General features: G+C 43.9%; 1 protein-coding gene across 1 annotated transcript in view; it reads left to right on the forward strand.

Annotated features, from left to right (window-relative positions):
- The window catches only part of Hacd2 (3-hydroxyacyl-CoA dehydratase 2), a 111,995-nt gene extending 96,191 nt beyond the window's left edge, over positions 1–15,804 (forward strand). The window contains exons 5-7 of the mRNA XM_004642180.2: positions 6,080–6,201; positions 7,788–7,966; positions 13,182–15,804. Coding sequence (XP_004642237.1) covers positions 6,080–6,201; positions 7,788–7,966; positions 13,182–13,264 — 384 coding nt within the window. The 3' untranslated portion in view covers positions 13,265–15,804. The remainder of the gene's footprint in view (positions 1–6,079; positions 6,202–7,787; positions 7,967–13,181) is intronic.
- Positions 15,805–21,462: the final 5,658 nt, after the last annotated feature.

The raw sequence follows: 21,462 nt of genomic DNA on the forward strand, positions 1-21,462 counted from the left end.
AAAAAAAAAAAAAAAAAAAAAAAAAACACCACTTTAAAGGAACTCACCAAGGCTTGTTTCAAGTTCTGATATTGGATTCTCTCAGTATTTGATTCACAAGTAGAAGTCATTTCATGGACCTAATAAAGATATCTCTGGATGTGAGAAGCCTGTAAATTTTTGTACTTTATTCAGTCCTTTTTAGCAGTAAGACTTTTCCACTCAGTCCCTTTAATGTCCAAATTAATTCTGTTTTCTCACTTGGGTGGGCTACATTTATTGGAAAACTTAACGGCTTTTTTTTTTCTTTTATTTATATATTTATGTATTTAGTACAGGGACTAGAGGGTTTCACTGCACAGACCAGACTTGTAGTGACCCTCCTGTTTTCAGCCTCCCAAGGGCTGAGATTACAGGAGCGCGCCACCATGCCCATTCTTCAACACTGTCTCAGCCTGGCCTGGGGGCGGGGCCAGCATGATTGGAATGGAAGCCTGGTCCTTGCACCTGTCTAAGCAGGTGCTTTAGTCCACTGAGCTATTTGGCCAACCCTTTTTCTTTTATTATTAATTTTTAAATTCTCATTAGTACATGTTTGCAGTACATGCTAGATGACTGTCATATTTACCTTATCTGTTGTGCAGTGGCCTCTTGTATCAAATTTCTTCAAAATGTGCCCACTTTCAAAAGAGAATTGTCCCTCTACAACAGGTAGTGTTGTTGAAGCACAAGAAAACCAGTCAGGACTGTTCAAAGTTTAAGGGCACAGACCTGGATTCAAATGCCGTGGCATTTTCCTCAACTTTGAAATGAGGATTCATGAAGTAATAAATGTGAGAAAGTGCTAGGCATATAGTAACACCTCAGGTACAGTTTTATACTCATTAGAATGCTTATTAAACAAAACAATACAGCAGATAACTAGTGAAGGTATTGGAATTCTTGTGCATTATTTGCAATTTCCTTTTTTTAATGCATTGGGTATATGGTACAGGATCTCACTACTCAGCTCAGACTCATAGTGATCCTCCTGTTTTCAGCCTCCCCAGTGCTGAGATTACAGTTGTACACCACCATGCCTGGCCAGGCTCAGCATAACGGGGGGGTGGGGGGGGAGAGGAGGCATGTAGTGCCAGGGATCAAACCCTGGCCCTTGCACTTGCCTAAGCAGGTGCTTGGTCTGCTGAGCTATCTCATAGGCCATTGGAACTCTTGTGTATTATTGGTAGGAATGTAAATTTTTTTTGAGGGGGGGGTGTTGTACTGGGGATTGAACTCAAGATCTTGCACTTGCCAGGCAGGCACTTATGCCACTGAGCTATATCCCTAGCCCAGAAATGTAAATTTTGTAGCCATGTGAAAGTCAGCTTAACAGTTTCTGAAAAAGCTAAGTATAAAATTCACTTATGACATAGCAGTTCTGCTCCCAAGTGTGCACCCAGTCCCTAGTAGCACTGTTCATAATGATAAGAGAGGTGGGAACCACCCAAGTGTCACAACAGGAGTTCTTAAAATGTGGCTTATACACAGTGGAATAGTACTCAGTCCCTGCCTGCACATACACCTAACACCAGTGTGGAGGCCCAAACTCCCAATGTAACAGTCTTGGAAATGGGGCCTTTGGAAACTAGTTGGGTTTAGATGAGGTCATGAGGGATTTATGCCCTAGTGAAAACACCAGAGAGATCTCACAGCCTCTTCAGTGAGGTTATGTCAAGAAGGTGGCCTTTCTTATGCAAGCCACAGAGGAAGTCCCTCAGCAGAAACCAGTCCAAGTTCAGTCACCACAGCCATGATGGAATGAATTCCCACTGTTGAAGCCAGCATGTCTGGATCATCCAAGACACACACACTCTTCCCAGTTCTTCCACATACAGACTGGTCCCTTGTCTCAGCTGCTGCCTCAAATCTCATCTCTCATTTCTCCCCTCTCCTCCCAGTGGAAGGAGTATTCAGAAGAGGAAAGAGTGCTTACATGAATCTTGGTCAGGGAAGTTCTTGAACTAGCACAAGACATGGGCAGCAGGTTGTGAAGCCCTGTAACTAGGGTTTCTACAACAGTGATTTCTTATGTGCACCATCTGTTTTCCTTTGAACATAACAAAAGCGACAGCTTTTCATGTACTGATACTCCCCATGCCTTTTAAAGTCAAACATATGATGCTATTTGTGTGTAAAGGTTTTTCTCTTGCACCCATTTGTTTTTCCAGCTTGAATTTCTATGTAAACTCCCTTGGCTAAATCACACAAGCCACCTACACCTCACCGCCTCCTCCATTCAGAGCAGGGAGTGGAAAGAGTATCTGTGATGTCACATATCTGGTGTGCAGGCCTGAGCCAGGTGGGAAAGATGCCCCACAGCAAGGTGCCACCACCCCACTGTCTGCAGGTCATTGTCAACATGGAACTCTGAAACATGGCCTTCCCATGTTTTTGGCATCCTCTCCTAAATGTGCCTTCCAGTCTCCTCCTCCTCTGTAAACATTGATCACTCCCATTAGCTCTCTTCTCCTCCTTTATCCTAAATTATGTATTAAAGTAAACCTCTTAGTCTTCTTTTTTAAACAACTTAACCAGGCTATAATTTTGAAGTTTACCCATTTTAACTGTAGAGTACAGATCTATTTAGCAAATTCATCAAGTTGTGCAGCCTTCACCCAGTGAAGTTTTAGAGCATTTCTGTCACTGCAGTATGACCCCTCATGCCCTTCAGTAGTTAATTCCCACCACCTGGCACTAACCGATCCCTTTCTGTCTCACTACTTTTTTCAGACTCTGGACATTTCATATAAATGAAGTCATTTAATATATGATCATTGTCATTTAGGCTTTTTTACTCAGTTGAGGTTCATTTGTGTTGTAGCATATATCAGCACTTCTGCCCTGTTCAGAGAATTCTTTCATACTTGTAATTGACAGATCTCACTAATTTTCCCAGCTAGCTTTTCCATGCCTTGTCTCTTCTATCAACACAACTGGTTTTAAATTGTGGTAAAGTATACATAAAATAAAACTTACAATATTAATCATTTTAAGTGACAGTCATTTGTATCACTACATTTCCATTGCTGTGCATCCACCATTACCATCTACCTCAGAACTGTTTTCATCTTCCCAGATAAGAATTCCATACCAGTCAAACAGTAATCCCACTTTCCCTACCCCAGCTCCTGACCACCTTCTGTCTCTGAATTTAACTACTTTAGGCACTGCTTGTGAGTGGAATCTCACACTTTTTGCCCCTTTGTAATGGCATTTTTCACTGAGCCATTTTCATCAGAGTTCATCTGTGTTGCAGCATGTGTAAGATTCTTTTTTTTTTTTTTGTGGTACCAGGGATCAAACTTGGGACCTTGTGCTTGCCAGGCAAGCACTTATTCTACTGAGCTATCTTCCCAGCCCCATGATTCTCCTTTCTAAGGACAACTACTATTTTGTATATATACATATGGCAGTGCTAAGGATGTAGCTCAATGCAAAGGCTTTCAGTTAATATTTATCATTCTAGGGGCTGGTGAAATGGCTCAGTGGTCTGGAGCACCTACTTGGAACAAGCTTAGCAAAGCACAGGGACCGCGGTTCAATCCCCCAGCACCACATGCCAGCCAGGCCCGCCCCCTGGTGGGCTGAGCTGGCCACACACACACACACACACACACACAAATAAACAAATAAATAAAAAATTAAAAAAAATATTTATCATTCTAGGTCCACACATAAAACACAAATTTCCCATCTTACCCCAGCCTAGAAGCTGGCTTCAGGACTTAGGACCTTGTCTTCGAGCAATTCTGGAAGTGCACAACTTTCACACAGCCTCAATCTGCTCCCAGAGCACAGAGGTGTGAAGATCACAGAGAAAGTTGGTCATAAAGGCTGCGCTGGGGGAAATGGCCATTTTGTGCATCGACAACCTCCAACAGGAAATGCATCACTTAAAATACTACATTTTATTTAACCACTCTTCCATCAGTGGACGCTTGGTCTGCTTCCACCTTTTTACTATTGTGAAAAATGCTGCCATAGACATGAGTACCAGTTGAAGCCTCATTGGTCTTACTGGTTTAACTCTGGTGTTACATGGTGCCCTTTTTGTGTTGTTAGATAATTACCAGCTAATCAGATAAGACCTGTCTCTGACTTTATCCAAGACCCCTCTTAGGTGATGCATTTCCTGTTGATCTGAAGTTGTCGATGCACAAAATGGCCATTTCCCTCAGCAAAGCTTTCATGACCAACTTTCACCTCTGTGCTCTGGGAGCAGATTGAGGCTGTGTGAAAGCTGTGCACTTCCTGAATTTTGCTTGAAGACAAGGTCCTAAGTCCTGAAACCAGCCTCTAGGCTGGGGTAAGATGGGAAATTTGTGTTCTATGTGTGGACTTGGAATTGAACTGAAAGCCTTACACTGAGCTACATTCCTAGCACTGCCACCCCTGCCCCCTTTTGAGCCACAGTCTTGCGCAGTTGTCAGGCTAGACTCAAAACATGCCTTGCAGTGCCTGGGTACACCAGGGTTACAGTGTGTGCCATCATGCCTGACTAATTGGGGGGTGTACTTGTTTATTACCTATTTGAGTGTAAGGTAAGTGTGCACTAAGATTGCACAGAAAATGTCAGACACCATAAAGAAGGAAACAGTCTTGGAGCAACCTGATTAGGACTGAATTCCTCTTTGTTTCACAAATATTTATTGAACTCCTACTTGTGGAAAGTACCAAGTGCTTTTGGAAAACAGATGAATAAAAATACTCCCTACTCTTAGGATGTCTTACAGTATAAAATATTGGAGGAACTTCCTCTTACAATCCAAAAACTTTTAGACAAGACTTCATCCATAGCTGTAAAAACATATCACCTTGAGATAAGAAAATCCCAGATGCCATGAGAAGGTGACATTGCTCCAAATTCAAGTCTCAGTATGGCTTTTAGGCAGGGATTTGTGGACTGAAGTCTCAGCGTGAGCACCTGAAATGTGTTTAGTTTTTGCTTTACTTGGGGTAATAGAAAGGTACCAGGGAAACAGAAAGTGCTCTTGCTCTTGACAGTATAAAATTCTTATTATTTTTAGAGAATAGTAACTATGCATTTATGAAATTCTCTGTCAGAGCAATTTAGTTAATAGCTATGTAAATGACTACTTATTTCACTGTGTAGGTGGATCACTCTATGTACACTTTGGAGAAAGAATTTAAGTGCTAGAAACTAGCACTGCAGATGGAAAGAAGCAAAAGTCAAGGCAGGAATGCCAGACCTTTACTGTGTTAGGTGTTCCGAGGAAGCAAAAATGGCCAACTTGTAGTGAGATTTGTTCATTTACCAAGAGCGACTTCTTAGTCACTGATGTGAAGTTCCATGTGAAATATTTTCTTACTACTGGTTATCAAGCATAAAAGATCATTATAAACCCAGTTGGGGTGGGACAAAGAGGTGCTGGAAATTAATCTCACCACTATCTATCCCCATGCAAGGGCCCATCTGGAGACACCTGGGGGGTACTTACAAAAGATTTTTTTTTTTTTTTTTTTTTTTTAGCATAAATGGTGGAGGAGTTAAGCCAGGCTGAGTCTCAGAAGAAGTCAGCATTACCTGTGTTAAATGGGCCCACCTGCCAGAGGGTCTCTGCTCTTCCTTGCCCTGAGTTTAACTGTCCAGTGCATAAGTGTTGCCTTCAGCTACACTTGATTCAAGACAGCCCCATTCTGTGCGGCACTTGGAATCTCAGTTGTCACGCAGATCACATTAAGGTTCCTGGCAGTGGGTCTCAAGCTTTCCTACCTGCCCCAACTCAGAACTTGGTTCCCTCTGGCATCGACTCACTCTCTCTGCATCAGGCTAGCAAGGGAAGCTGCAGAAGCTGGCATTTGTTCCTCCCCAGGGCTCCCTGTCCTCTAGTTCCCTGCTGCAGCTCTCACTCAGCAGCACATCTGGCTCACACAGCAGTTGCTCTTGGCAAGTCCTTCCTGTGCCGTGCATAGCTACTGAGAGTGCAGCCTGGTGGTCAGCCCCGGCCCACCAGCCCCACAGATGCTATGCACCACAAATGCCTCTCCCCTAACATTTGCCTGTGCTCAATTTCTCTTCTGTTTTGTTCTCCCTTAGGTACAAACTGAAGACAGTGTCCTCCTGTTCGTTACTGCCTGGACAGTCACAGAAATTATCCGTTACTCCTTTTATACATTCAGTCTATTAAACCATCTGCCTTACCTCATCAAATGGGCCAGGTAAAAACAGAAAGACTGATGAAATTCTCTATCATTTCATTTGCCCTTTAATGCCTAAATGTTGCTCCCAAGTTTCTCTAAGTAAAGTTATATGAGACAAAAGTTGGATAAGGATCTTCACTTTCATTAAGAGAAACACTGTTAGGAAAACTTTACATTTTATATATTTTTATTGGGATCATTTCTTTTTAACTGAATTTTGCAGTGGAGATTTGATGTAATGTTCCCTTTTTTGTCTGTATCAAATTTTGATAATGAACTTTGCTGTTGTGGTAGGTTTTAAGACCAAGCCCAGTTCTCCTACTCTCAATTTTTCTGAGAAGCTGTGATTCTTAATTTTTTTTAGTTAATAGCAATTGTAATCATAGTTTTAACTTAGCAATTTTATTTTGCTTCAATTATTTTTGCAAGCAATACTTATTATGATGTGGGCAAAACTAATTTATAAGGCAGTTAAGACCAGTTTTCCGAGTTAGAAAATTCCTTTGGAGTGGGGAGGTAAGGACTACAACAAAGTAGAAGAATCAAAATTGTCCATTGAACAAATATACCTCTTTTCATAGAAGGAGAACAGTGGTTACTAGACCCTTTATGAGTTCCATGACTAAGGACATAATTCTGTTATTTCCCACATTTCAAGTATGAGAACTCCTTTTTTTTTTTTTTTTTTTTTGCAATAAACATCCTTGCTAGAAAAGAGGAAGGAGGCAGCTACTAACCAGTGACCGCATAGCCACTTTGACTGCTGTCTAGCCCTATTATAGGGGAGATTGTTGACCAATCCCTAATTTCGCTATTGGAAAAAGATTGTTTTGCCCCTTCTTCTCCATGGACTATTTAAGGTTCTTTTCTCCTGTCAAGAGTATGTCTTCTCTTTGTCTTCATAGATTGCTCAGCATATTCCAGCCTGAAACTCTGAAATACAATCCATGTGTTGTTGTTTGTGGGTATTTTGTTCATTTTGTTTTTTTGAGTTAAGGTCTCACTGTGTAGTTCAGGCTGGCAGCCTTGGACTCATTATGTTCTAGATTGGCCTCAAACTCACAGCAGTTCTCCTGCCTCTACCTCCCGAGTGCTAGGATTACAGGCAAGCGCCACCATACCCAGCTTCATAATTCAAAATTTTGCATATATTTGATTTTTTACAACAGTATGTACAGACATTGAGAAAGTCATGGCCATATGCACGAGTGGTGTGCTTTTTTTTTTTTTTTTTTTTTTTTTTTTTTTTTTTTTTGGTGTGTACAGACCAGACATGGTGTATGTTTTAGGACTTTCTGGTAAAGGATGTTTCAGCACCTTTCTCCTAATGCCTCTCAGTCCCCTAGCCCAGTAGAACCTGGTGCCCTCTCTTGCCAGCATCAGCCATCCGCTTATGAAGAGCTGCCTAATGAACACATAGAGTTTGTCTTAGAACATTCAGAAACATGCACTTCCTCTAGGCTCTTTTCAAAACTGGCTGCAAAGCCTAAATTTCAACAAAGGTAAATGGGAAATGTAGAAACCACCTCTTTCTGAAAAAGGGGAATGAGGGGACGGATGGGCATGGCATCGCACCTCATCATGGGTCTTTTGCTTTGTTTCAGGTATACACTTTTCATCGTGCTATATCCAATGGGCGTGTCGGGAGAGTTGCTCACAATCTATGCAGCTCTGCCCTTTGTCAGGCAGGCTGGCCTATATTCCATCAGTTTACCTAACAAATACAATTTCTCCTTTGACTACTATGCATTCCTAATTCTGATAATGATCTCCTACATTCCACGTAAGTAAATAGTTGTGTGTGTATTTATTTCTGTCTTAAAAATTGGACTCCACAATACCTAAAGTTAAATGTCTTTGATTGTCTTTGCACTGTGTCCAAGTAAATATAAATCTGATTTACTGGGAACACTGGTTTTTATTGAATACTGTCAAAGGGAATTTTCTCTGGTAGTAGTAATTGAATAAAGATGAGCCCTTCTCAGTACAGCTGCCAACATGCAGCCCTTCTCAGTGTGTGGGTTTGAAATACTGAATACCAGGGTAAATTAATCTTATTTGGGGGGGAAAGTACTGAGTAGAAAACAAAAAAGCCATTAAAGGCTTTACCTTGATTTTATTTCCCTGTCTCTTAAAAAATGCTTATTATGGTTTTTGAAAAACATTATAAAAAGATTTTTGTATTGTTTACTGTATCAAAAGAGACAGTTTTACTTCATTTTAAGGGACGAGTAGTTAACTAGAAATAAATAACCAAATAAAAAGATGTTTTTTCCTACACTTCTCATTTTCTTGTTGAGCACTAAGACCTCTGCAAGGACGGAGTGTTCCCTCCAGGATAGTTTCCAGTCTTGTTCCTGGTAGGAAGTGCATGGAGGCTCAGAAATGCTCTGGGCATTCTGAGTGGCAGAGAAGAAAAGGCACGTGTGACCCTCACGTGAACTGAGTCCTGGCCATGAGGGCGGTGTCTCATCAGTGATGTTGATGCTCCTTCTCCTGAAGCTATTTCTGTAGCCACTGTACCTCTGAATCTTATCTTAGACACTGAAGGATGCTGGCATCTCCCTCGGACCCCATGTTAGGTTCAAATAAGGGTGGGTTTTTCGTTAGTCCCAGCACTGTCTGAATTAATCATCCTAACAGTCATAAGTGACATGTGTTTTGTCCTGCTGTGGAAAATTGCATTTCATGCATTATGAGAAAGAAACTACATCCAGATTTCATGTGAACATTTATTTTGGAGGAATTTTTGGATGTAGTCCTGCTTTTGTGATTCATTTTCTAGTCTTCTTTTTTTTTTCCTTGCATCAAGGTCTCACTATGCAGTTCAGCCTGGCCTGGAACTCACTTTGTAGCCCAGACTGCCCTTAAATTCACAGCAATTCTCCTGCCTCAGCTTCCAGAGTACTGGGACTACAGGCATGCACCACCATGCCTGGCTTATTTTCCAGTCTTTATTCATTATTATTCTCAGCCACCCTTCAGCTGGCTGCGGTGGTGTATGCCTGTCATCCTAGCATTCTGGAGGCTGAGCAGGAGGAGCACAAGTTTGAGCCCAGCCTGGGCAACTGTCTTAGTGAGTTTGAAATTTTTTTTTTAATGTAAAAATAGCTGAGACTGTGAATAGTTCAATGTATGTCTCTCTTACACACACACTTAGAAACACACACATTTTCCCTGAAGTATGATAGCATGGTGGCAAAAGGCCATCTCTTCAGGTGTAATAGGTAGTTGGTGTGCAAACAAAGGCAAATAGGGAAGAATCTAAAACATTTAAGTAATAGAAGTTAATACAGTCTTTCAGCTTTCTAACTTTGTTTCCTTAACATTGAGCTTTCCTATCTGCAGAACCACAAGGACAGTTGCAGTTTTGACACTTGCAGAGCAGTGGGTGTTATCCCAGTGGCCACTACAGGGTTTATTTCTGCTCAGCAAGTTTTGTGTGAATAGGCCATACATGCCAGGTTGGGAAATGGCAGGGAGGAAATCATGAACACAGCTCAGGAACAACAAGGTACTTGTTTGCGTGCTGACAGTAATCTACAGGTTCCAACCTGAGAATTCCTACGGGATTTCCAGTCTGCCTGAGAGTGATGGCACAGGTCTGTAATCCAGCACTTGAAAGGCTAAAGCAGGAAGAAGCTCTTGAGTTCAAGGCCAGTCTAGGTTATATAACAAGACCCTGTTTCAAAAAGAACAGATTTCTGCTTTGTCTGAGAAGGGAGACTTAGTTCCAGGAGCAGCTCCTCTCTGCTCCTGCTCGTCTTTTATGCCCTGGTAGCCAAGCACAGTGCCAAGCCTTTCTGTGGCCCTCCTGGTGTTGTGATGGGGCTGGCCACGCGCTGCAGCCCTCCTTGATGCTAGGATCCCTGGAGGAGAACAGTCATCTCCATACGGTTTTCTTTCTTGGCGTTAAAGGAAACAGGAGAGGGAGCACAGGTCTTGGGGCCACTAGCTTCTAGAGAATAGGATGGGATTCTGCTCGCAAAAGAACTCTGCCTTCTTGGCCATCCTTTCTCCTTCCAGTCTCAGCCCCCTTTTCTTTCTTTTTTTTTTTTTTTTTGGTGGAACCGGGGATTGAACTCAGGCCCTTGCACTTGCCAGGGAAGTGCTTAATCCACTGAGCCATCACCCCAGCCCCTCTCAGCCCCCTTTTCATAAGAGAACTTATTACAGTTTAATACAATCTGTTTAAAAGGCATCTTAACTCCTATAGACCAGGAAAATGGTTGGCTTTCAAGTAAAGACTGAAAGACTCCCTCCAGGTCCCTGACCGCCCAGCCAGGTGCAGGAAGGCAGCCCAGTTCACCTCTCTGCTGCGGCCACCCTCATGTTTGCTGGCACCCTGTGCTCCCGGCCTGCCAGTGGCCCTGGGTGGTTTTAGTACTCAAGTTGTTAATATCAGGACCAGATTGTACTGTTCATCCCAGCCAGCTGCACATTTCCAACTTTCCAGTGTTTTGTAAGAAGAAAATACAGAATTGGGTGAGATTACTATTGACATGCAGTCTTCTTTACCAAATTTGGCTTTCTTTCTACAACTTCATCTTCTGATGGGCAGTTGGCAATACACATGTACTGTATAGGGTAGCCCTTTTCTCTGGTTCTGACTATTACATGTGTAGCTCTAAGTGTGGCCCCTGGAGTGTGTCCAGCTGAGGGTTCCTTAAGTTCCTTGGCAGAGTGCTTCTCCCCCTTCTGCTTGTGCAACATGCACAGTAGGAAGACAGCATAGTATTTGCAGGGCTCAATGGGCATCAAAATCCTGTTTATAGCCCTACTCCCACCCACCAACAGATTGGCAAAACTTGGTAATAGGGATAAGGACAAGAGAAACTAGTTGAGAAACACTAGTGCAGGGCAGGGACTCCAAGAAGCTGGCACTTTCCAGGTGGTCAGGGACCATAACCACACCTGACTTACAAAGAATCTAAGCATTCATCCCAGACAAAGTATTCCCAGTTGCTCCCACTCTCCAGGTATTCCTCTCCTGAAAGAGGGAGTGAGCCGCTCGGATGGCCCCACCCCCGACACACAACTGCCCCGCTTCTGGAATGTGCCCTGAGCTAGGAAATTGGAAGGTTAAATGCTCAGTAGCCTCTTGTCAGGGGCAGACCTGTGTTGTGTCTTCATAGTGCAACCTGATGTGATCAGGTTGTAGCCATACCCCTGAAATTGTAAAGCCGTCATAGTTCAGTTCTGCCTAAACACATGGGGCATTCTGGTGCAGACAGTATCAAGAAGTCACCGCTGAGGCTGCAGAGAATAACCCAAACATCCCTGGCCTCCCCTTACCCTCTTTGCCCTGGTACCAAGGAACTTCTATGGGTTGTAGAGGAATGAACAGGTCACATGTGCCATGATTGAGGCATCTGACCCTGCCGGCAGCCATGGGCCCTAGCCCTTGCTTTGAACTGAAATCACATCCTACTGAATGGCCTCTGGCTAGGTGTGCTTGCTCAGGCCTTCTGAACTAGCTGTGAGGTTGGAGCCATACTCTGTGCATACATTACTCACAGATACAACCAGTGAAAGATACAACCCTGGCACCCTGGACTCACGAAGATTGCCTTTACTAAAGTAAATCTAGCAATGTGACTGGCTCCACATTTTTAAATGATCACAACTAGCATTCTTTATGGCTTTATTGTATCTTTACTTCCAGTTTTTAGATTATAGAGCTTGTCAAATTTTCTGGCTTTCACACCAGAATAATTTTCTCACTACTGAAGTCTATGTATAACCTGGGTCTTCTCCGAAAATACATTCCAGCCTCAAAATAGCTCATGGAGTGATGGTGGTGCCACTCAGTACCCAGAGTCCTCTGTAGTTGATCTGCCAACACCTCTTGTCCTCCTGGAGTACTTAGGGAAGATCATTTAAAAATGTGGCCATGTTGGAATCCATTGAAAAAGGAAGAAACTCTCCAGGCAGAGTTGGGAGTAGGAAGTTGCCTCTCAGAAAATATTAGTTTCTCTCTAAAAAATAAGAGATTAGAGCCCCTAGAAAGAAAGAGGAAGGAAGGAAGAGTATCGTATACCCACAGGGCCACAGAACGATTGCCAGGCTGCCCACTTACCGTAACCTGAGGAAGGACTAGGAGCCCCAGCAGGCCTCAGGGATACTGGTGGCATTTGAGCTTCACACTACAAGATGTTGTAGCACCCCTGGCCCGCTCTGCTGACTGCTGGCTTCCTGCACTGCTTATTTCTAAATATTCCCTAGGAAGATTCTCATTTGAGAGCCAGTGCTATGTGTTTTATGAAATCAGCAAAAACAAGACTACCTAGTACCTAAGCTACTGACTTGCTTGGCATGCGTGCTTTTTCTGCATCCCAGCCTGCCTTTGCTATGTTGTGGCTCAGCACTGTCCCTCAGCTGCACCATCCAATGAGCATCCTTTCTCAGGAGTGCTTTGGGATGCCCCTCCCCCTTGCCACAGCGATGGAGTAGGCCAGACCTGAGGTGAGGAGCCTGGCCCCTGATCTTACTCTATCAGCGACTTGCTGTGAGACCCCAAGCAAGTCATTTACCTTCTCTGGGGCTTGAATTTCTCCTTCTTGCAATAGGAATAATTCCATCACTAGTATTCTTCACTTGGTGGTTATGAAATTAATCAGAATAAACATGAAGAGAATATGAATATTAGCAGGGCTGGGAGTACAGCTCTAGCATGTATGAGGTCCTGAGTTCCATCCCCAGAGCCGCAAAAAGTGGAAGAGTTAATTTGGTGGCATCTTAGTGGTAATGACAACAGCATTTGTTGTAAATCTTCATATCATTTGTCACCTCAGCTAAAGCATGAGAAGCAGAGTCTTTCCGTGTGACCACCCTCCTTACACCCTGCACCTTTTCCCAGTCCTGCTTCCTTAGCTTCCATGGTTGCTGGGGAGACAGTGGTCAGGAAAGTCACCAAGACCACAAGGTCATGTGCCATAAGTAGAATGTACAGTTTTAAATGGTATCTTTAACCAGTTCTTTCTTTTTTTTCCTTTCAGTTTTCCCCCAGTTATACTTCCACATGATACACCAGAGAAGAAAGGTTCTTTCTCGTTCTGAAGAACACAAGAAATTTGAGTAGTTCCTGCTTCTTGCACCATCCCCCCAAACCAAACTTCAATGATCAAAAAATGCTGCAGACTTTTTGAGTTCCCAATACGTTTCATAGAAAATAATTAAGAACTATTTTTAAAATATTAAAAACAGAAAAAAACCAAAATCCAGTGTCACATGGGCTGGGATTTTATAAAAAAAAAAAAAATTTTTTTTTTTTTTTTTTTTTTTTTTTAAAGCTGTTAACATACAGTGTCCTGGCCAGTCCATTTTAGCATGCTCTTTCAACCAGAAGTCCTCAATATTTACAATGGCGCTAGAAAGGGATTTGGCATCTATCTCCTTTTGTGTCCTTCACATATCCCACAGAGAGAGACCTATCCCATGACCAAGTTAGTCTGAGTAAGGAGCTTGTCCCAGCATACGCCCAGCTCACAGCAGAGTTCAGCTTGGTCTGCAGTGTGTCTGGCATTCCCTTCTCACAGTGCTTGACTGCATGCTGGAATCTCTTTGTATTTCTGAAGCGGCAAACTTTGTTCTCTGGAATGCTCTGAAGTTATGGCTGGGATCTAGCCCCTCATATCTAGTGAATGAATTATAAAATGTATATGCCTGTGAAACTTTGGAGGTAGTGCCCGTAAGCAGAAAAAACAAAAAACTAGAACTTTTTGTTTCTTTCCAATTGAGTCTTTTTTGCCTGCCACTGAGGAACATGCTTGAATTTAATCAGTATGTGCATAGTATAAAGAACCTACCTTAACCTAGAGTTTGGCTTTGGCTGTGTTTTGACAGTTCTCTGAGTAGTAAAGCTCAATAGCTGGTAAGTGACAAGTACCTTTCACAGGACTGGTCTCTGAGCACCTCTGAGTAATGTATTTGCCAGTAGTGGTTCTCATTTATGGACTCCAAACCCATGTTGTCACATAGGAGCAGGGAATCTGTTCTTTCAAGTACAAGGAAGCTGTCACTTTTAAAATATCTAGAAAAACATTAAGGAATGGCTTTATACATTTATTTTTTCAAGTTTATTCACTCTTCTGTTTATTTCCCCTGATGATGGCTGTGTGTTCATTCCCACCAAGTGTTAGGAGGCAGTGTGCATTCTGGACGGACAGTCCAGTTAAGGCAGCATCATTGCAGTGTGTTGGAGCAGCCGTGAAATCACCTGGTCCGTGGAACATTGCCTGGCTAACATCGTCTCTTCATGACGCTCAACTGCTCATCTCAGCTGTGCGTGAAAAGCCCCGCAGGAAAGGATCGGATGAAAATGGGGAGCCCAAGTTTAGATGCGTGCTCAGTTGCACAGATGTGCACAGTATCTTCTTTGTGGAACCTTTTTTCCCTGACCTTTAAGACTTTAAAAGTCAGGCTTAATGAGTAATTTAAAATACAATTGTCAATAGCAGAAGAATGTCATAATGAAAAACTAAACTTTTAAAATGCATATTTTCACAGGAACTTGAAAATCTAATCCAAGCAGCTGCATAATTTATTTTTTTTTTAACTTAACATTAAAATTCTGCTTTTTCAAATCAGCACTACTGGGTGCATTGAGATTAGAGTCTTATATTTGATAGACTGGGAGAGACGAGTTTCCATCTTATCCTTTTTATTCTTCCAGAATATCTTTCTATATGAAACAGAATCTTTAGTTATAATAGGCTTACTACTTTATTTGGTTAAGTGTTTTTTAGTTGTTTTTTGGAATTGGAGGTGGGATGAAAAATGTAGGTTTTCCAGGACGAAGGGGCTGCAAGTTTTATTCATGCTTCGTTATTATAATTGGTCACCACTTCTGAAAAAACATCCTGTTGCTAAACAACGTATTGCATCAAGTTGAACTTTGGCAGTGAAAAGGCAGCAAAAAGTGAAAAACTCCCTTTTGAAAAAGTCTCAACCCGAGTATGCTTTTTTACATCAGCATTTAAAATACAGCAGATAAGGGAAGCATGTCACTGTGCCCTTCAGGAACCTTCTCAGTAACTGTTTTTTTTTTTTTTTTTTTTTTTTCCTTCAAGCCCTAACATGAATTAATTTCTCCTTTAAAGCAGTGGTGTTCTGTAAACTGGGAACATCCAACCCCACCGAAAGTTACATCTGATTAGAAAGCATGGGTGTTGAAGGTGACATGCAGTGGAGTTTTGTCAGACGCAGTGGTTCCCCACCACCCACTCAGTGGCGTGTTTCAGGTTCCCCAAGAGCTGCCCGCAGATGGGGCCTTCTCTGAGGTGCTAATCTGCGTCTTGCTGTGCCGCTTGCTGAGGCTGGGACTGCTCATCTCTTCATGTCCCCTCCCTGAGCAAAGGCCCCCTGGAGATGTAATTGAGAAATAAAGCGCTGACCTCCTAGATAAGAGCCTTCCTCAGACCTCAGCAAGGAAGATACAGAGCTAGAAAGGCAGAGGAAGAGATTATACCTGCATTTTTCACATCTTTATTGGTTATTCATGTCTAATAAAAGGCTGGCATTGATGTCCAACCTACAAATTATTTTCAATCCTGAGTTTGTGATAAACCATTAAAAAACATTAAATTCATTACACACACTGCTCCTTTGAAATTTGGGTAAGAAAAAATTAGAAAACCATATATAGAATCATTTTTGTATTTTTTCTATGTTGTGAAAACCAAAATTGTAATTTTATAAGTCTTTGATTCACTAAAATTATATAATTTAAATGTATTTTTTGTATATTTAGAAATAAGGAGTTCAAAGACTGTGCTTAACTTTCTATGCATGCATTTGGAAGCTGTTTCTACTGATAATGTAGTCATGAGTTATATTCATAAAATACTGACCTGTGTTGCATTTCAAAATAAACTGGTGTGTGCTCTGCCTGGACTTGGCCTGAATGCACGGTTGCAGGAATGTGAAAGGGTTTCAGTTTTCCAGCTCTTTCTTAGACAGTTTTTAAATCTATTTCTGCTAATAATGGTTCTTCTATTTAAGGAAAAATAGACAGATTTTAAGGTTTCCAGAAAGTCATTCTTCCCTACCAGTCAGTGTTCAAGTTTACCAAGCCAATGCGATCGGCAGGCTGCCTGCAAAAGGTAATAGGGGCTGAGAAATCCAGGAAGTTGGTCAGCAAAACATTTCAAGCCCTTGTCTTAAAGGGGTGTTTTTGGTTTGGGATGTTTTTAGTGTAATTTTTCTAAGTTGAGTGGAGGCTCTTATGGACCTGAAGTGTGCGTCACACATAAAAGCTAGATGTGGTAAAGTTAAAGTCCCTCATCCTGAGCAACTTCAAGATCCTTCACATCCTAGGACCTGCTTCACACACTCATACCTACGTACGAAGCAGTGGAAGGACTCTGGTTAGGATGGATCCAGCAGTCCCTCCTAGCCCCCCAGCTCTAGAGCATTGGGTCTCTTCTCACAGTGTGAGTGTATGCTGCACACCTGGTCAGTTCACTGGTGTATACAGCAGTACTGTGCTTCCCCTTGAGTCCACTGTGTCCTTCCAAGTTCAGTGTCCCCATGCCCAAATGTGTGGTCTTGTCCCAAAGAGGAATATCTCCATCCTAAAGGCTGCTGGAATGTTCTCAGCACAGCAGTTAGACCACCATCTTCTCTAGCATCCACTCTGTCTCAAGGAGGGCTATTCATTATGAAAAGATACTATCATAAATGAAACGGAGGCATGGATAGTGAAATCCATAGTCAGAGCTACCCAGAAAATGCAACCTTTACAATCTTAGGGTGCTAATGGGAAGCCAAGGCTTTCCGATTTATCATTATCCTGTGTTGTGGCAGTTATGTGTACTTGTTACCATAAGCCTTAGCCTGGAGGAATTACTATTGGTATAATTAAGAGACTTACTGTTACAACATTCCGAAAATACTGCTGTGTTGTTCTGTTCCCTTTAACAAGAATGAAAACTAGCTTTGCAATTCATTTTTTTTAAAAATCCCAACCTCACAAATAGCCTGGCTCATTGTCATACTGTTTAGTGGTGAAGAAACTGTTCTAAGCAACTATTACCAAAAATAGCCATACCTATTAACATTCCCTGCCTGTAACCCAGAGCAAAGTTGGAAAGAGCTGGGCAGGGTTTTTACTAACTCTTAAGCAAAATGTGAGGGACTATAAAGATTTTTGCCCTCTGAATGGGCTGGGGCGTCACTTGCCTAGCGTGCATGAAGGTCTGGGTTCTGTCCTCAGTACCACAAAAATCACTAGAGAAAGGTCTGAGTGTCCTCTCACAGGGGCTGGCATATGTAAGGCCCTGGTTCAACCGCCATATCACAAAATTTTAGTCTCATGAGCAAAAATTAAAGTGTGAGAGACTGTTTAAGCACTTAGTGTCCATTGCAGAAATCCTTTTATGCTAAGAATCACATTTTCTGTTCGGTGATTCCCAAGCACAGACACCTAGGAGGGTAGCACTTCACACCTTGTTTGCTCAGGCTTGGGTGTGTAAGAGCCAGGGCCTGTCCGAGGTTAAAGCGTGGCGCCATTTCCACCTCCGCGTTGTTGTAGCCGGCCTCTGCCGCTAGGGGGCAGCACCTCCCAAGCGATCTGGGCTTCAAGAGCCAAAGGACTTGGCAAAACAATTTCAGCCCAAAGATGCAGGGGCAGAAAGGAGCACTAATGAAAATTAGTCACGCATCTTCATTGTCCATATAAAGCAAAGACAAGTTTTCGGGCACATTCTGGACGAGTACAGGAAATAACACTTTTTAGAGCAAAGAACTCAGCTTGGGTGTGTGCTTTGAGGCTTCCTTTTTTCCGGTTGCAGTGCCCTCATGGTGATCCTCACCGCCGAGTGGTTTGAAAAGCTAGCAGCTTGGGAGCTGACTTCCGAAGCAGGTGTTAGGCCTCCTCTTTAGAGCACAGCCTGCTTGTTAATATTTGAAATGTCCAGGGAGGTCAGTTCCCACTCTCACTCTGTCTCTGGATATTTTTGGAGGGTAGCCTGGGCCATGAGAAAATGTCAGGCCACCTTATAAGGCTGTGTCTGGCCCCAAGAATGCCTGTCTGCAGCATGTTCCGTACACTCTGGACTTGAATTCACTTGACTCTTGGGCTGTGGGTTTTCTCACAGATTCAAACTGTTTCTCTTCATGCCATAGGTTCTCTAGCAGAGAGCTCTTCCTTGAGGGACAGCTGATTAAATGGTGATTTATAGAACACACCAGCTAGATAACCAGGTCATGTTCATCAACCACAGGACTCTGAGAGACAGCAGGAGTGTGGGTACAATAGGAAGAAAGGGCTGTGGTTTTAAACACAAAATTGGGTTTTTCTCCTAAAAATTTCACTCCCCCCCCCCCCCACTGAGCTACATCGGGGCGGCGGGGTAGTTTTGGTTTTGTTTTTGTTTTTACAGGATCTTTCCAAGTCACTGAATTTCCCAGGCTGGACTGGAACTTGCCATCGTCCGGCCTCTGCCTCCCAGAATGCTGGGAGCATAGGTGTACACCACCACCCTGGGCTTGGTGCAGTCTTTTTGTAATCAAATATAGTTTGAACCTCCAAGAGAGAGAGGAGATGATAGAGAGCCCACACCCATGTATACCAGCCTTTCGTGATACCCACTCCCACCAGCAAATACAGCTCCATCAGAATCTCAAGACTGAACTTGAAGATCACTCTTCCTCCTGCTTGAGGAAGAGCAAAGACAGCTGGGGAGTAAAGAGGGACATTGTAACCCTTCCCAGGAAGCCAGCATCCTTCCTTCCCATCAGCCACCATCTTCCTTGATGTATTGTTTCCTCTTGGTGCCTGCTCTTTCGGTTTTCTCTCACCTGCTCTTTCAGTTTTCTCTGCCTAACTCCTAACTACACATTCTCAATTTGCATGTGGAGTCAGAATCATCCACAGTGCTTAACAATCAGCGTCCTATGCTTTCCACAGACCTACAAAATTGGAAATACTGGAGATAGAGCTTTGGGCTGTTTCAGGAATCTTCATAGAGGCTCCAAGTGCAGGGGCTTAGACAAGTTGCCAAATTATTGTTTGACTAGGCTTTGGTGGCACGTATCTTACCATCCTGGGAGCCTGAGGCAGGAGGACTGCAAGTCTAAGCCCATCCTAGGCAGTTTAGGGATTTAGGGAGACCCTGTCTCAGATGCAAAATCTTAGAATGGACAAAAGTAAGGCAGGAAGCTTTGCTTTAGGGCTCCTGGTCCCAAGAGTTCACTTAGCTCCACTTTTCACTTTAAGCCCAAGGCCCCCAACCAGTGGTCTCCAGAGCAGATCTGACCTATAGACATGCCTTGCCTGGCCCTTGGGTATTTTTTAAAAATTTATTAAATTGTTGCCACTTTTTTTTTTTTTAAGCTGGCTCAGAATGCCTGCAGGGCAAGTTTGGCTGGCTTGAGTTGTGGGGATCGAACCACAGCAACCTGAGCCTGACTGCTTTGTTGAAGCAGCCACTTAAAGAACTGAGCTAAGGGGCAGGCCCCCTGCCACTGTCTTAAAATTGAGATGTCAACCATCTAAGATAAATCAGAAGATGAGACAGTAGGAACCACACTCCCACCTGTTGGGCCTCTGTGGTAACTCAGGAGGGCCACACACATCGAATCGAGTGTTTGAGAAGGAGCCATGTGAGGCCCAGCGTATCTGTTCAGGCACAGAGGCAGAGCTGGACCTGAAGCACAGGCTTCCAAGCTTGGTGCTGTCCCAGGCTGAGAACTCGGCCTCTATGTGAAGCCCATGTCCACTGGGGCCTCCTTCTGTCTCCACATTGAGCCATAAGCACCTGGGCCCAGCCCATCCTCAGTGAAATTCCATCCTCTCTTCCCCTCCTGGCCTGAGCCCCACTCCTTCCTCTGCACTCTGTCCTCAGCTCTGCCAACCCCCTCCACCAGTCTGTCACTCCAATAGCCCTCTTCTGGCCCCCATTGCATTGCAGATAACTCACTGAACACTGTGGAGTCCCCTCCCAAGGACTGGCTCTACTTCTCCCCTTCACTGGCTCCCCTTTTGCCCAAGCCACGTCTCAGGCAGGAAGGCAGCAGCCTCCTCCCAGCCTCCCAGCCTCCCAGCCTCCAGGCCACGGCTCTGCCCCACCAGTCTCTGGCAGCCACAGCCAACTTTCACTGCAGGCAGTGTCAGCTGCTCCTGTTCCCATACTCCAGTGACTCTGCTGCTCTTGGGGTAAAGCCCAGATCACTGAACGCGACCCAGGGACCTTCCTTGTATCTGCTCAAGGCTCGGCCCTTCCACTGTTCCTGCTCCACAAGCCCAGCAGGTGCTCAGGCCCTTGCTTCTCCCCTCCCAGCTTTTGCCACTGGCAATTCTTTTCCTGTCTTCAGCATGGCTGTGGCCTTGACCCAGTGAACTACCTGCCTGTCCCAGGTCTGAGACAGGCCCTGGTATTCCTCCTAGATGCCCCCACAGTGCCAGGGTTGCCAAGGAAAAGCAATAAACAGGAAAGCCAGTTATATTCAAACTGCTGATAAATAGTGAAGAATGTGCAGACTTGTCTCCCGAGGCATTTAGGATTGACTAGATTATTCTGGGACCACACCTGTGTCTACCACCACACTCCTCATTGCCAGCCTTCCTCGCCCATCTGCAGGGTCGCACTGAGCTCCTGAGGGAGAACTTCTGCAGATGGGCATGTGACCCGTGCATTTCAACTCCCAGCAGGTCCTAGGTTGGGGTAATTCCTGGGTAATGCCACCTGTTGGGCCTAAACTGGGTTGTTTAAGGTGCTAGGTTCTAGGAAGGCAATGTGTTAGGAAGCTGGGCCATACAAGGCCCAGCTTGGAGGAGTGACAGAGGCAGGACTGGAACCAGATCCTACAGACTCCGAAGCCCACAGTCCTTTCCCTCCCTATGCTATCTCCCTTCTTCCTAGGCACAGCGCAGCAGCTGGGGTCGAAGCTTTATTCTGGATGCATGTTGTGTGAGTGGCCCACCAAGGCAACTAAGGTCATGAAATCAAATGTAGTTCCAGCTACTCAGGAGGCTGAGGTAGAAAGATCAGCTGGGCCATGAATTTGAGGCCAGCCTGGGCAACACAGACCGTTTTTCAAAAAGCATAAAAACCTTTCTCCCCGCAACCAAAAAAAAAACAAAAAACCAAACCTCATGGAAGCTGGCTCTTGAGAGATCTGTGGTCATCCTTCAGCTGCTTGAACCAAGCTCCCCAACAAGGATAGCAGATGCCGTGTCAGGGACCTGAGAGGCCCTTCGTCTGGGTGCCAAGCTATCGACACTGCATAGCTGCCTATGGTCTGAGTACTTTTCTTGGACTCAGCACCTTCCGCAGA

The sequence above is a fragment of the Octodon degus genome, unplaced genomic scaffold, assembly GCF_000260255.1.
Source record: "Octodon degus isolate 3935 unplaced genomic scaffold, OctDeg1.0 scaffold00147, whole genome shotgun sequence".
In the NCBI taxonomy this organism is placed as follows: Eukaryota; Metazoa; Chordata; class Mammalia; order Rodentia; family Octodontidae; genus Octodon; species Octodon degus.